Source organism: Syngnathus scovelli, chromosome 15 (genome assembly GCF_024217435.2).
Source record: "Syngnathus scovelli strain Florida chromosome 15, RoL_Ssco_1.2, whole genome shotgun sequence".
Lineage (NCBI taxonomy): Eukaryota > Metazoa > Chordata > Actinopteri > Syngnathiformes > Syngnathidae > Syngnathus > Syngnathus scovelli.
This window is the reverse complement of record NC_090861.1, coordinates 8,243,316-8,255,846: the sequence shown is the minus strand read 5'-3', so window position 1 is coordinate 8,255,846 and position 12,531 is coordinate 8,243,316. Positions and strand designations below refer to the sequence as shown.

At 41.7% G+C, this 12,531-nt stretch overlaps 1 protein-coding gene across 1 annotated transcript in view; it reads right to left on the bottom strand.

The window, feature by feature from the left end:
* The window catches only part of LOC125982098 (roundabout homolog 2), a 48,591-nt gene extending 37,913 nt beyond the window's left edge, over nucleotides 1–10,678 (bottom strand). Inside the window, exons 1-2 of the mRNA XM_049742291.2 lie at nucleotides 10,183–10,678; nucleotides 7,452–7,778 (exon numbers count right to left, since the gene is read on the bottom strand). Of these exons, the coding sequence (XP_049598248.1) occupies nucleotides 7,452–7,778; nucleotides 10,183–10,240 (385 nt within the window). The 5' untranslated portion in view covers nucleotides 10,241–10,678. The remainder of the gene's footprint in view (nucleotides 1–7,451; nucleotides 7,779–10,182) is intronic.
* Between the last annotated feature and the right edge of the window lie 1,853 nt (nucleotides 10,679–12,531).

The following is a 12,531-nucleotide window of genomic DNA, read 5'->3' as shown; positions in this document are numbered from 1 at the left end:
TACACAAAATATGACCGAGAGCAGAATTCCACAATGCTGTGCAAATGTCGACGTGAGTTAGCGTCAAGAAGACACAAGAGATATGCATGCATCATCTGGCCAGGAGAACATCACTTGTGGGGAGACAGCCAGAGGCCCTAAGGAGAAGAGGTGGAAAGAAGGGGGGAGGAGGAGGTGGGGAAGAAGAGAACAGTAGCAGGGTTGGAAGGGCTGGGGATACAGAACAACAGATGGGAATTGAGAAAGAACAAGGTGCACCATTAGGGGAGAAAGCAAGGGATGAAACAAGCTGGATGTTCACATGCAGGGGAAACGACACAAAGAAAGCAATCAGAGAAAATGGAGGCATAATATCCTCCCGCTCCATAATCTCCCCAGATTTAACCATAAAGCATAATCTCCACAGGTTTGACAATACAACATGTGGCCTAAATCTGAGCCAATTACAAAGTAGATGGTTTTGCTCGGCATGTGTACGGTCACTATTGATTTGGCTGTATGTTTGGCATTACATTTAAGACGGGAGCTTTGGGCAAACGTGGGGTCCCCATGCATGTAATAGCCCTGCACATTGCCTTTGATGCCCTTCACTGACCAGATTAAAGCCCGAATGACAAACGCACAGAGGCTGCAAACATCTGTTCTCCAGCACACGGTCCATTCCTCCACATGCTGAGCGGTGTTGGTCACTCCTCAGTCCGGGTTCCCAATGCGGAAAACATCTGCAGCCATAAACTAGTGCACATTAACTACTGAAGCATGACACCAAGCTATCCCACAAAACACCAGGGCGCCGTCCTCGACACGCAAAACACCGTGGCGTTATCAAGTGGTGTTACGTTCTCTTTCATTGTCAACATTTCAAAATAATTTTCTGTCTTCTTCTATTTTCAATAAATCCATAGTACTCTCATCGAACAGCTCATTAATTCAAATACAATTTTAACATTGATCTACAAGAGTTAATTGCTCCACTAAGATAAAAGTTCCTCCCTTAGGCTAGTTTTTGTCCGTGTCAGTGATCAAACCCAATAGACATTCAAAAGGTCATTGGCAGCATTATAGATGGCCAATTAAAAGGAGTGAGGCGTCCCTTAGTCTTGGTCTCTGAAACTTAAAGCCAATCAAATGTTATGTAGGACACTCTATGGACTATACAGTCTGAGACTAAAAGTTTTGAGGCACAACGTTTAAAATAATACACAGTTCGGCGATGGCCAAGTTTTTGCTCACAGTTGTAAACATTTGGGGACATTCTGAAGACCTGAGATTATGAGCGGCTAAAATCTACAAAATTCAGACTGGTACACTTTAAAATTTGTTGAAATTATTTTTAAAAGACGAGAAGCTAGAAGTTACAACTGACCAGTTCCATTTTGTCTTCCATTTTTTTAGCTCCTCATTTGTAAGGATGCTTTTCAACTCGTGTCATGTTCTCGCTGCAGCTCCCCCTTTAAGTGCATGAGTGCTAAAATACGATGAATGGTCTTGACACTCTTTAAGGGTTTGCTCCCAAGCCTGTGCCTGGAGTATAAAGAGAGCCATGAAAATGTAAAAGGAGGAATCATGATACAAAAATAGCTGATAGAAAAAAAAGTTTCCTCAGAGACTTAGGGGGTGGGGGTGCAACAAATACAACTACATGGCATGTTATTGCGGAAAAGTATGAAATGTTTTCAACCTCACGTTAGTTCACCGCAGCCAGAATGAATTAAGCATAGCACGGCCGCAAACACCAGGATGCATAAAGGGCTGTTAAGCCGCAGCACTCTGAACAGTCACTGCTATAAAAGACCACCTAGGTCACTCTTGTCTTGAATAAAGGATGCATTTATGAAGCATCCAGGTAAAACACACCAGAAAACAGGTGCTTTAGTGTATGTCCTTTGAAGAAAGATGCTGCATTCACTAGTTTCCATGAATTAATAAAGGTTCCCGATAGTTGTCCACTCACAGAGGTGCATATGCTGTTACGTTTGATATTGACTTCTTATGAATCAAAAGATGCAATGGATGGGGGGTTGACCTTTTAAAGGCAAACTGAGACATTTGGGATGAATGGATGGACAAGCGGAAGTCTGGAATGGGACACTTAGCGCTACTAACAGTGCTTTGGCCTAGATTATATTGGTTGTCGGATAGGGCACATGAATAATGAACTATGGAGACCCTCTGACTGGCTGAAGATGCTCCTTTTACCAATAAGGCAGACTGATCAGTCATTTAGGTTCCTAAAGACATTCCTGAGGTATCTGGAGTATAAACCGTTCCATGACTGAGCCCATCACCCATATAACTTGTATAACAAATCATTGTTCCCATTTAATTTAAAACTCTCTAGCTCTCTTTTGGCAAACTCTCCTTCATAGCGTGCCTTTTTAGCCAGTGACGTGTTCCAAGCAAGTTGACATGAGTGCTCCGTGTCCTGCCTCCCAGCAGACAAACACGGGTTTTAATATTCCCAAAGTCATTTTACATCTTTAACATCATCTCCATTGAACATCTTTATATTTTAATCGCCAAATACATAATCAGGATAAAACACAACTTGATTCAAGTCCCTGGCAACAGAGTGCCACACGTTTTCCAGCAATGACGGCAGCAATGATTTATTGCTGTCGCAGTATCGTATGAAGGCTCACCGAGTTGTTCTAATGGAGTAGTTTAAGGCGCTGCCAAGTCATCTAAAATGGGATATGTAGTCATATTTCAAAATATAATGTTAGGATATTACATCGTTTAATTACACCTAGTAATGTAAAATGTATGGCATCATGTTTGTAGTCAGCAGTATAGAATATTAATTTCTTTAAAAAAGTCGCCCTGTAAACGTATTGTACAGATCAGCAATTCTGAAAAAAAAGTTTCCGTTTGCTAACAAAACTTGGATGATGTGTCGTTTATTTAATTGGTTGTCAGTGCATTTGAGAAACAATTGATGGCACGGCTAACAAGGCAGCTATTTCAGACAAAAACATTTTAGGTGGGAGTTGGAGAAAATAACCCTAACCCTGACACTCAAGCCCCAGTTTGCAACGAGACTGGGGGCAAAGGGGTGTTTTGCTGAAAAAGCTTGGTTCGTCTAGACTGCCTCGCTTATTGATCCGTGATCCGACCTTGTTGCGTGCAATTGGCTAACTGTGCTTTGAATTGATCAATCAATGACTCTGTCTGTCAAATGGGTTTGTAATTGTGGCTTTTGTCTCATAAATGTGGAAAAAAGTAAACAAATCTGCAAGGGCATGGAAAGGTCGGGCATTATGTACTGTAGATACTGCTCACTTTCAGCTTAAGTCCGTGTGCGTGTGTGCCTCTGCGTGTGCCTCTGCGTGTGAATGTTGTTGTGTTTTTAGATGGACAGCATGGTTACGCTGAGACAATAAAAAAACAATTCTGGTGCTAGAGGGATCGCTCTATCTCTGTCACCAGTACATTACACTGTTTGACAGCCTGCTAGGTCTCATACTGTTGCAAAAGCTGCACAAAATATAATGAAAACACCCAAATTATCTTCTGGGATTTCTTTTGTCTGCAGAAACATGAAAAGCACATATATCGCTACCTTTTGTGTTGCATAATGAATTTACCCAACACTTGAAACAAGGCTACAAGCGACAAAACATTTTGTATGCGTCTTTATATCCGGCATATGCTTTCATCCCCAACCAACTGTAAGAAAGTACACCTCAGCTCTTCAAGGTGTTTGCATGGTCCAGTTAACAACAGATGCTAGCCCTCAGCTAACTTACCATTTCTCATAACGTGCAGGCCTCCAAGGAGTACGCATGGTCCAGTTATCACCAGATGCTAGCCCCTTATCACACAGTCTTGAGCCAACAGAAAGAAAAGAAAAAGAATGTTTGAGTCCTTCCTGACTGCCCAGGCAACAGCTATCTTGCCACATACATGAGCACAGACACGTTATGATTATATTCACCATCACAGCCTTAATATTTGCATGGTTGGAAAACTTTTCCTGAGTGGCGAGCTTAGTAGGTTTCTCGGGGTGCTATGTCTGCTGCTCACTCTACTCCAAATGTTCTGAAGTAGAAAATGCTTAAAGCACAGCTGTTGTTAAGTGAGTAATTCCGATACCGTTTAGATGCAACTTCACAAATAACAAACATTACAATGAGTTCTTATCACAAAGCTGCATCAAACGTTTTGGTCGAAACTTCCATCCCAAGAGTTTATAAAATGGATGATAAAGTCTGGTGGATACTGTAAGTACGCAAGAGGACTGACTGTCTGTGACTGACAACAGATGGTGCAATGTGGCCAACATATCTACTCACAGAAAACATTGACAATCTGCCTAGAAACACACAGAGCTGGCAGCCAGAACACTTTGGATTATTGCAACGGCTATGAGTGAAATGCCTGATGAAGGGCAACGTGCCACCTTCCAAAACACCAAAGACCAATTCCCAACTCAAGCCCTTCTGAACTTTAAAGTAGCGTAAACAATTTCAGATAGCCACCAAAATGGTCTTTCATGAATTGACCACAATCTTATGTTTGCAATCCCCATCCGCCTTAAAGTCTGGCTTGACTATTGGAATCTAGACCAAACAGAAATACTTTGTAATGCACCGCCCACATGGTGTGTGCCAGCTCTAAAGCACAAATACTGCACGGAGGTGGGCCTAAATGATTCCATCCATGCGAGGCGTTTTGTGCTCGAACACCATTTCATGCTTGGGGAAAGCATGGCGTTGACTCTCAGATTATGCCAATTAGGCTAATGTTGTTTACTGCACAGTCCGCGGCACTGAACGACTCAAAGGAATGCTCAACGCTGAAGAGAACGCAGTGACAAGGAATCATAGCAAGAGAATGAGACGTGGCAGGAAAGACGCAACACAAGCAGAGGTCAAGGTCATTTATGACAAGCCTTAGCGCGTAAATTAGATGATGCCTGTGATACAACTTTTATTTCTCACATTGTACGGCAGCCTCCAATGTCTAGGTGTTGACACACATCTATTGAAACTACGGCAACAAAACTGACGGGCTTTACCATCCACTCATATCCGTCCTGATGAAAGATGACAATTAAATTCCCACATAGTCATCGGCAGATGCTCGAAAATTAATGTCCACTGGGGATGTGGGCACTCAGGCCTTTAACTGTCATCCGGGAGAAAAAGGTTTCACTCCACTTCTTCTCACAATATGTTCTTGGGAAAATAAACCTAACTCTATAAATGTATTCATTAACACACGTTAGCCAAGCCTCATAAATGATTCATTAGGATATGCTACATAATTCCAGATTGTGTTAAAACAAACATGATTTGGATTTACATCCTGTAAATTTCATCCAATACTGAAAGCTCCTTTGCAGTCTAAAACTAACATGCAAAATACTGGAAGCTTGTGTAGGCAGACAAGGCACGGTATGTGGTGATTAACTGATATTTTGAATTTCAAATGTGAATTAGCTTTAGAGCAGAACCAGGAAATCTCCACAAAATGTCTCAGCCATTACATAGCAGTCGTGCCTAGAGTTGGCTTCTATTCATTGAAAGGGATCAGAGGAGTAAAATCCTGATTCTCTGGCTTCTTTCTTTGGAAGATTATCCATTTTCTTCAAGTGCCATTCCGTATTGCCATATGAAAAGGATGCACTGTTGAGTACAACAACATCATTTACTGCATGCTAGACTCACATATACACTGTAAAAAGGGAAATCTTAAGTAAGATATGAATTCTTAAATTCAAGCTAAAAGCTTATTTCGCTGTGTTGTTATTTTTACTTGAAATCAAATTGTCAGGCAAGATCCTTCTGCTTGTTTCAAGATACTTATTACTTGATTATATTACTTGATCTTATAGTCTTGTCAATGAGTATTAAAAGCCAATTTCAATTACTATGAATCTTAAATCAAACACTTTCAACATTTTAAGATGACTGTCCAACAACAAAGAACCTAAAATGTGGTTTCATGTTGATTTCCTTTATTTTAAGATTTTAAATATATTACTTGATTTAAGTTTGAAAATACATTTTTTTTGTAGAAAGCTGTAGATATGGGCCTAGTATCATTTTCTTATTTTTCTGTTGGTAGATAATTTTGCTTATATTAAAGATCATTTTCTCAGTTTAACGTATTTTTTTCTTAAAATTTTCTGTGGAATTTTTGCAGTGTACATTAAGAATTGTGTGTGTGTGTGTGTGTGTGCGTGCGTGCGTGCGTGCGTGTGTGTGCGTGCGTGCGTGTGTGCATGTGTGTATGTGTGTGCGTGAATGTGTGTATGCATGTTTGCATGTGTGTGAATGTGTGTGTGTGTGTGTGTGTGTGTGCGTGTGTGTGTGTGTGTGTGTGTGTGTGTGTGTGTGTGCGTGTGCGTGTGCGTGTGCATGTGCATGTGTGTGCGTGCCCCAACTAAAAGTCATGACAACATAAAGGTTGGACTTGTTGTGTAGAGAAAAGTAAAAAGGTTTTTCCAGCAATATTCCATTCATGTAATATAAACTCAGTGAAAAAACCAGCTGTATGACTTCATCTTAGCAGGAGCACAATTCAATCGTTCATCCTTCTTTGATGCAGGATTTTGCTCAATTGTTTTTGTGGCTGGTTGGCGAACACACTGCATTTGATTGATGCACAATAGGTCTCACCGTTTTCTACCGTGACCTGTTATGGGTGGCAGTAAGTTGCAACCCTGCTGATTGAGCAGCCTGGATTCATCAGCAGTCACCGGCAGTGTCGTTAAATCACATTCTCAGTCAGGACAATGCTGGTTGAGTGGAATTTCCCGCTCCCACCTATTTCATTTCACTGTGAGATGAGAAATTGAGAGCAGGAGAAATAAGTGTGGGTGTTCATGTGTGCAAGCAAGTATCTGTGGTGTTTGTGTGTGCGCATCTGAGCGTGAGTGCATCTTGTTCATGGCAAGAAATCAGCTCAGTTTAGCACATAATGGAAATGTGAATAGCCCCAAGCCCCTCTCCCACACAGGGAGAGTGCTGGCTGCGAGCACGATGCATCTTTCCAAATCCAAATAGTGAAAGGGAGTTTGGCGGGTTAAAATCTAGGCTCCTTTTTCTCTCTCTCCTCCCCTGGAGCAATTCACAGCTTTGCCCATACATTACTCAAACAGGTCATCCAAACAGGTCTCACTTGCAGGGTGAAAGCATATTCACACACACAAACACATATGCACACGCATGCTGAGCACACATTCACATGCACTCACTCACTTGTAGGTTCAGTGAATAGGTGACATTGCACATATTATGACAGATGGAATCTATGGATCCCAAAGCCACAAAATGTTATGCTTAATTTAGTGTGAAATCTACCTTTTTAGATCAGAGTGCCAACATATCCTCAAGTTGCATGATTCTATTATACTGTCATTTATTTTCATGTTGCACTCTTGTCACGCTGTGTTAGCCAGGTCATCACTGGTCCAGAAGCGTAAGAGGAAATCTCAGACTTACGCGCGACTTCTAGAGATGCGTTTCGGCTCACAGCCTCCCCCAGATAGTTGCGGGCAACGCACACGTAGCTGCCATCGTCCGGCTTGCTCCTCCGCCCGTGGACAATGCGTAGGAAGAAGAGGGACCCCCTGGGCAGCAGCATGCGGTGCGAGCGAGGGTTGTCGCGGTCCGTCTCGACGGGCTCCCCGTCCTTGTACCATTCCACCGTAGGGGTTGGGCGGCCCTCTGCCTTGCAGTTGAGAGTGGCTGGTTCCCCCTTGGACACAATCAGGTCAGAGGGGTGCTCCACGATGCGGGGAGGGGCATCTTCCTGGCGAAGACGAGACCCTTGAGGGCCAGAAGGAAGCACAAAACTCCGTTAGAAGTCAATGGTGTCACATCACTGTCACATCTTCCTTATTGATAACTTCAAACATCAAATCTAAATCCAGTCCCGATTGAATTTGACTGTAAATCAATGTATACCAATTTGTACATGCAATTGCAGATGGAAGAAATGATCATTTGGGTCCTGTCCTCGAGAGCCAAATTAATTAGCATCGGGGTCTTTTTGGCTGTGCAGTTTTCTCACACACAGGCTTTAATGTTTGCCATCACGTGCAGGAACTGAGAAGTCATTACGTCTCATTAACTTTTTCATTAACGGGTTCTATCAAACGCTGGCATCATCAAAGATGTTGTCACTGTGAGTGTACAACAGAGAGCGAGCCGTACATCAGATGGTTTACTTTGCACTGTAACAATAGCGAGGTATGCCTTCGCCTACTTAGTTTTGTCCTTGATGGGTATGTTGCAACATTCAGCATCCTGTATATGACTATTATGGACTGTCCTCACAAGGAAACATCACATTTTGTCTTTCATCATTCAATAGCGTTATTTATTTGATCAAGTAGCTCAGGCGACCAAAATGTTGAAACATTCTGTTTGAATACGTGAACGCGTCATGACCATCATTGTATTCATGACGTAAACAAGAGTATGATTCAAAGGACATTTAGGAAAATAGTACATAAGTAGTTCTTGTTGAATCTCTGCAAACGTTGGTCTGCTTAATGGTTGCTGGGCAACAAAGGCATCCAATCAAATACAAGCACGCTATCATTACTGACATGTGTGACGTGACACAAACAGACAACATTTGCTTGCCAGCTAGCTGTGATGCTTGTTATTATTTAAAAGCTGGAGTCTGTTAAATTATTTTAAGGTAGTAACACTTATTGTAACACTTAATCCTCACCAATGATATGACTTTTTTACACTATTGTCATTTGTCATTGTGTTCAACTTTGGCAGTTGCACTCTACTTTGAAAGTTGGTTAATTGCGTCTTTGTCGGAATGTGACCCATTTTGATTCATTCATTTACAGATGGGATCAGTACACGTCTCATTTTAAAGGAGAGTAATCTCAGCAAGCCTCCCCGTCATTCTTTGCAAGCTCTTGTATATCTGTAATGTGATGTAATTCCTTTTAGGAGATGAATGTGTACCTCGGAAATGCAATCTAATATCCGTTGCTGCCATATTAGTTTGTCTGAAGGTAAACCGAAGGTTCATGTTATTACTGAACCTTTTTGCATCAGTTGGTGCATTTAGCTTGTTTACTTGTCGGAAGTAGGGGTGCAGAAGAATGCAATTTCTGTCCTTCAAGCTACAACCTACACGGATGCACCTCAAAGAGATAATTTATTGGAATTAAAGTGAACTCTTTGTAGCTCTTCCAGGGCTGAAAAGGCACAGTACAATTCCATTTTGTAACGCCATGAGTACAAACTCAAGGAAAGCAATGGAGCCATCAAAACATCAATAATTTGTGGTGATAGAATGTTACCCAAACTTGAGCAAGCAATATTCTCTCATTGCAATCCACAAGTACCGTATTTAAGGCATTTTTTCTTATTCAAACTCAGATTTTCCGTTAGGCTCCTGTCGGGACCTATCCGTGGTGCTGAAATACTGGGTCGCAATCTTGTTGGGGATACTTTCAAATAGAGGTGGCGTCAACTCTACATAGCAATACAGTTCCGATGAGTCACTCTCAAGTTGATGCTCAATTTGAGAGTGACTCAACTTCGTTAGTAAGAAATTACCATATTGTCATGACTTTAATATGTACATATTCGCAAACTATGTCATCTGAATTTAATCAGCAATAGCAGTGGACGAGGGGGAACCTTGTAGAACCCAGGAGGAAGTCCCTCTATAATCCAAACTCTGGGAGTCCAGAATGCCCTTTTACTTTATGAGTAACCTGTAGATATAAATTCTCAAGAGGACAGTTTTCAAACTAAGCACCTTCTCCACAGCACATTAGTCGTTATTACTGCAGGACATAAACTCTATCATCTGCCTGTACAAATGAATTGTTGAGTCATATAATACAGTAATGACCCATGCAAGGGAATATTGGGGAAAGCTGCGCATAATTTGAATCATGACCTTATTTGTAGCACTTTGTCATGGCAAAAAGCGAGTTAAAATGTTCCATGAAGCCATCATTCAAGTTTTACCAGCGCACACAACAAACCATTATGGTAAAAAATATGCATATAATAGCTAATCCGACACATTTGTGTGCATGGTATATAATTTAGCGCGTGTGATGAGAAAAATGCCATCCACATAAAACATGATTTATTTGTAATGGTTCCATACACATAATGGAGTATTAATAACAATACATTTGAGACAAACGATTATACAAATCAAATGGAATAATTTTGGTCTTACCGTTGCTCATATTGGCGTATAAAAGTCCACAGAGAACCAAATATTGTATAGGACCCATTCTGGCATATTGACCCCTTCAGCTAGCGGCGCATGAATTCCTTCTCCTCAAGCGGAAAAAAAGCGATCAATTCATCAATCAATCTTGTCTTCACCTTTGTGACTTTGAAATGTCTACCGTTTCAAGTTAGCCATCAAGACACTCGGTTCAGCGAGGGAAGAAAAAAACAGCAGCGCTCTCGTTCACATTCATCTTCTCCATAAAAGCGCACCGGTGAGCGGCGGTCTGCGGACACGTTGGTGTTCTTTCTGCAGTCACCAACTGCAAACAACACCAGCGACGCCCCGCGCGCTACACTTTAAGGCGGATCCGACCGGCTCTGAACACATTCTTCTCAACCACCGGGACTTTTTTAGCGGCTCTCGAGACGGGGAAGCGCACCCTTGGCCATGCGGGACAAGTTGTGGGATGAGAAGCGCTGTTGGGGTTATGCAGGAGAAGGGGCACCGCGCGTAGCAGCTCGCACAGCCCCTCCTTCTCCACGCTGATGCTTTGGGAGAGCAGAAAAAAAAAAAAAAAAAACGGAGAATGGAACCAACTGAATAAGAAATGAAACACGTCCAACTCGTATGAGTTTGTTTACTGCTTTTTTCCCCTTGTGTTTACATAGAAGTCTTAGCTAGGTGGCTTTTGGAAAGTACAATATTTTGTGCAGCGCAGTATACAAGGGGGGGGGGGGGGGGGGCGTGGAGTAACAGCTTTTCTCAGTAGTCCAATACTAATTTGAAAACGAAAAATCAAATCACACAGTCGGTTAAGCAAAATAAGCAAGGTGAAATAAATCTTTGGCTTCACACACTGCTGATTTAATATATTGCTAGCAAGAGTCATTAAGAGTGTATAGCAAAAAGAAATGGCAGGTGAGTCTTTTCCACTGCCCAAGGTGCTGGTTGTCAATATCGCTCAATATTGTCAATGGTGATATAAAGGCAGCTTTAAGAATGGCTGTATGAGCTGCTATTGATCTAGAAGCTGACATTAAAGCATTTTTGGCACAGTGTTCATGGCAGTGGGTCGAATAACAATTACAGACAATAGCTAAATTGAGTCAGCATGTGGCGAAGGGTGGAAAGTGAATACAATCTTTAAAATTGGAGCATTCTCACTCATCAAGGAATGATGTGTTCAACAGCATTCCCCATTTTGATTGTTCTTATGGTCACAGCTCACGTTGTGATGTGGTAGAAGCCTCTTTGCACTCAATAGCTTTTGAGCAGAATTGTCCACGCCTTTGCAAGATCTCAAGTGCAGCTAAGTGGCATGATCTGCACTAAAGCAAACTAATGTCAATGTATGCAAGGCGCTTCTATCTGACCTTAACCCAAAGCTCATCTTGTCTTTTTCTTCAGTGATGCAAGAAGAGAGAATGATAAATTGGCTTCTAAAGAAATAAAGACTCACCAAATCAATCCAAGAGAATCTTAATAATATGAAGAGGAAACGTCTTTATGTTAATTGTGCCAACTACCCAGTGCTCTGCATTATTATGAGTTGTTATTATAAGCACTTGATCGTCTTCCACTCCCACACGTCTTCCGCCATCATTATGATAAGGTTTACAGACATTTGAGGAAAAATTTGCACTCGTCATACTCAGCTGAGATTACAATGTCGTTTCATTTTTATTAATTATATTGGATTTAGCTATTGTATACATGTAAATCTTATGATACATACTATATGTGCTCATTGCAGCGCTTGACTGACTACAATGTGGGACATCTTTGCTTGAGCCACAAGTACCTCCCTTATGTTTGACTGAAAACAAGCAACGTGCACTCTCGTAAGGTTTAATTTTGCATTAAAATGTATGAATCCAGATGAAAATTCCATGTCGGAATTATGAATGCATGATGGCATTTAATTTCCAACATTGGGTTGAAATAAGAAATGGTGTAGCCCATGTCTAGTATTGAGTGATGTGATTTGATTTGCATCAAGATAAGACTCCCTCATCTTTCATCACCCGTGGACAGGTTTCCAGGCAACGTGGGATGCTGCCTCAAACACAAGCCAAACTCAAAAGGGCTCCTGACTTCTCTCATCAATCTGATGTAGCTCTCTCACACTTGCTCTCTTGGTGTTGATCACACGTAGGAGACAATGTCAAGGTCGGGAGTTGTGTCTGGGCCATTACCTACTTATGACGATGTTTATTCAAGCCAGGAGCGCTTGAGGAGACAGATGGTGTGTGTGTGACAGTGTGAAGAGCAGCGAGCATACAGTACTTAGCTTGAAGTAGACAGAGACAAAGGGACCACAAGGCCACACCTAGTACCTGGAAGTTTCCA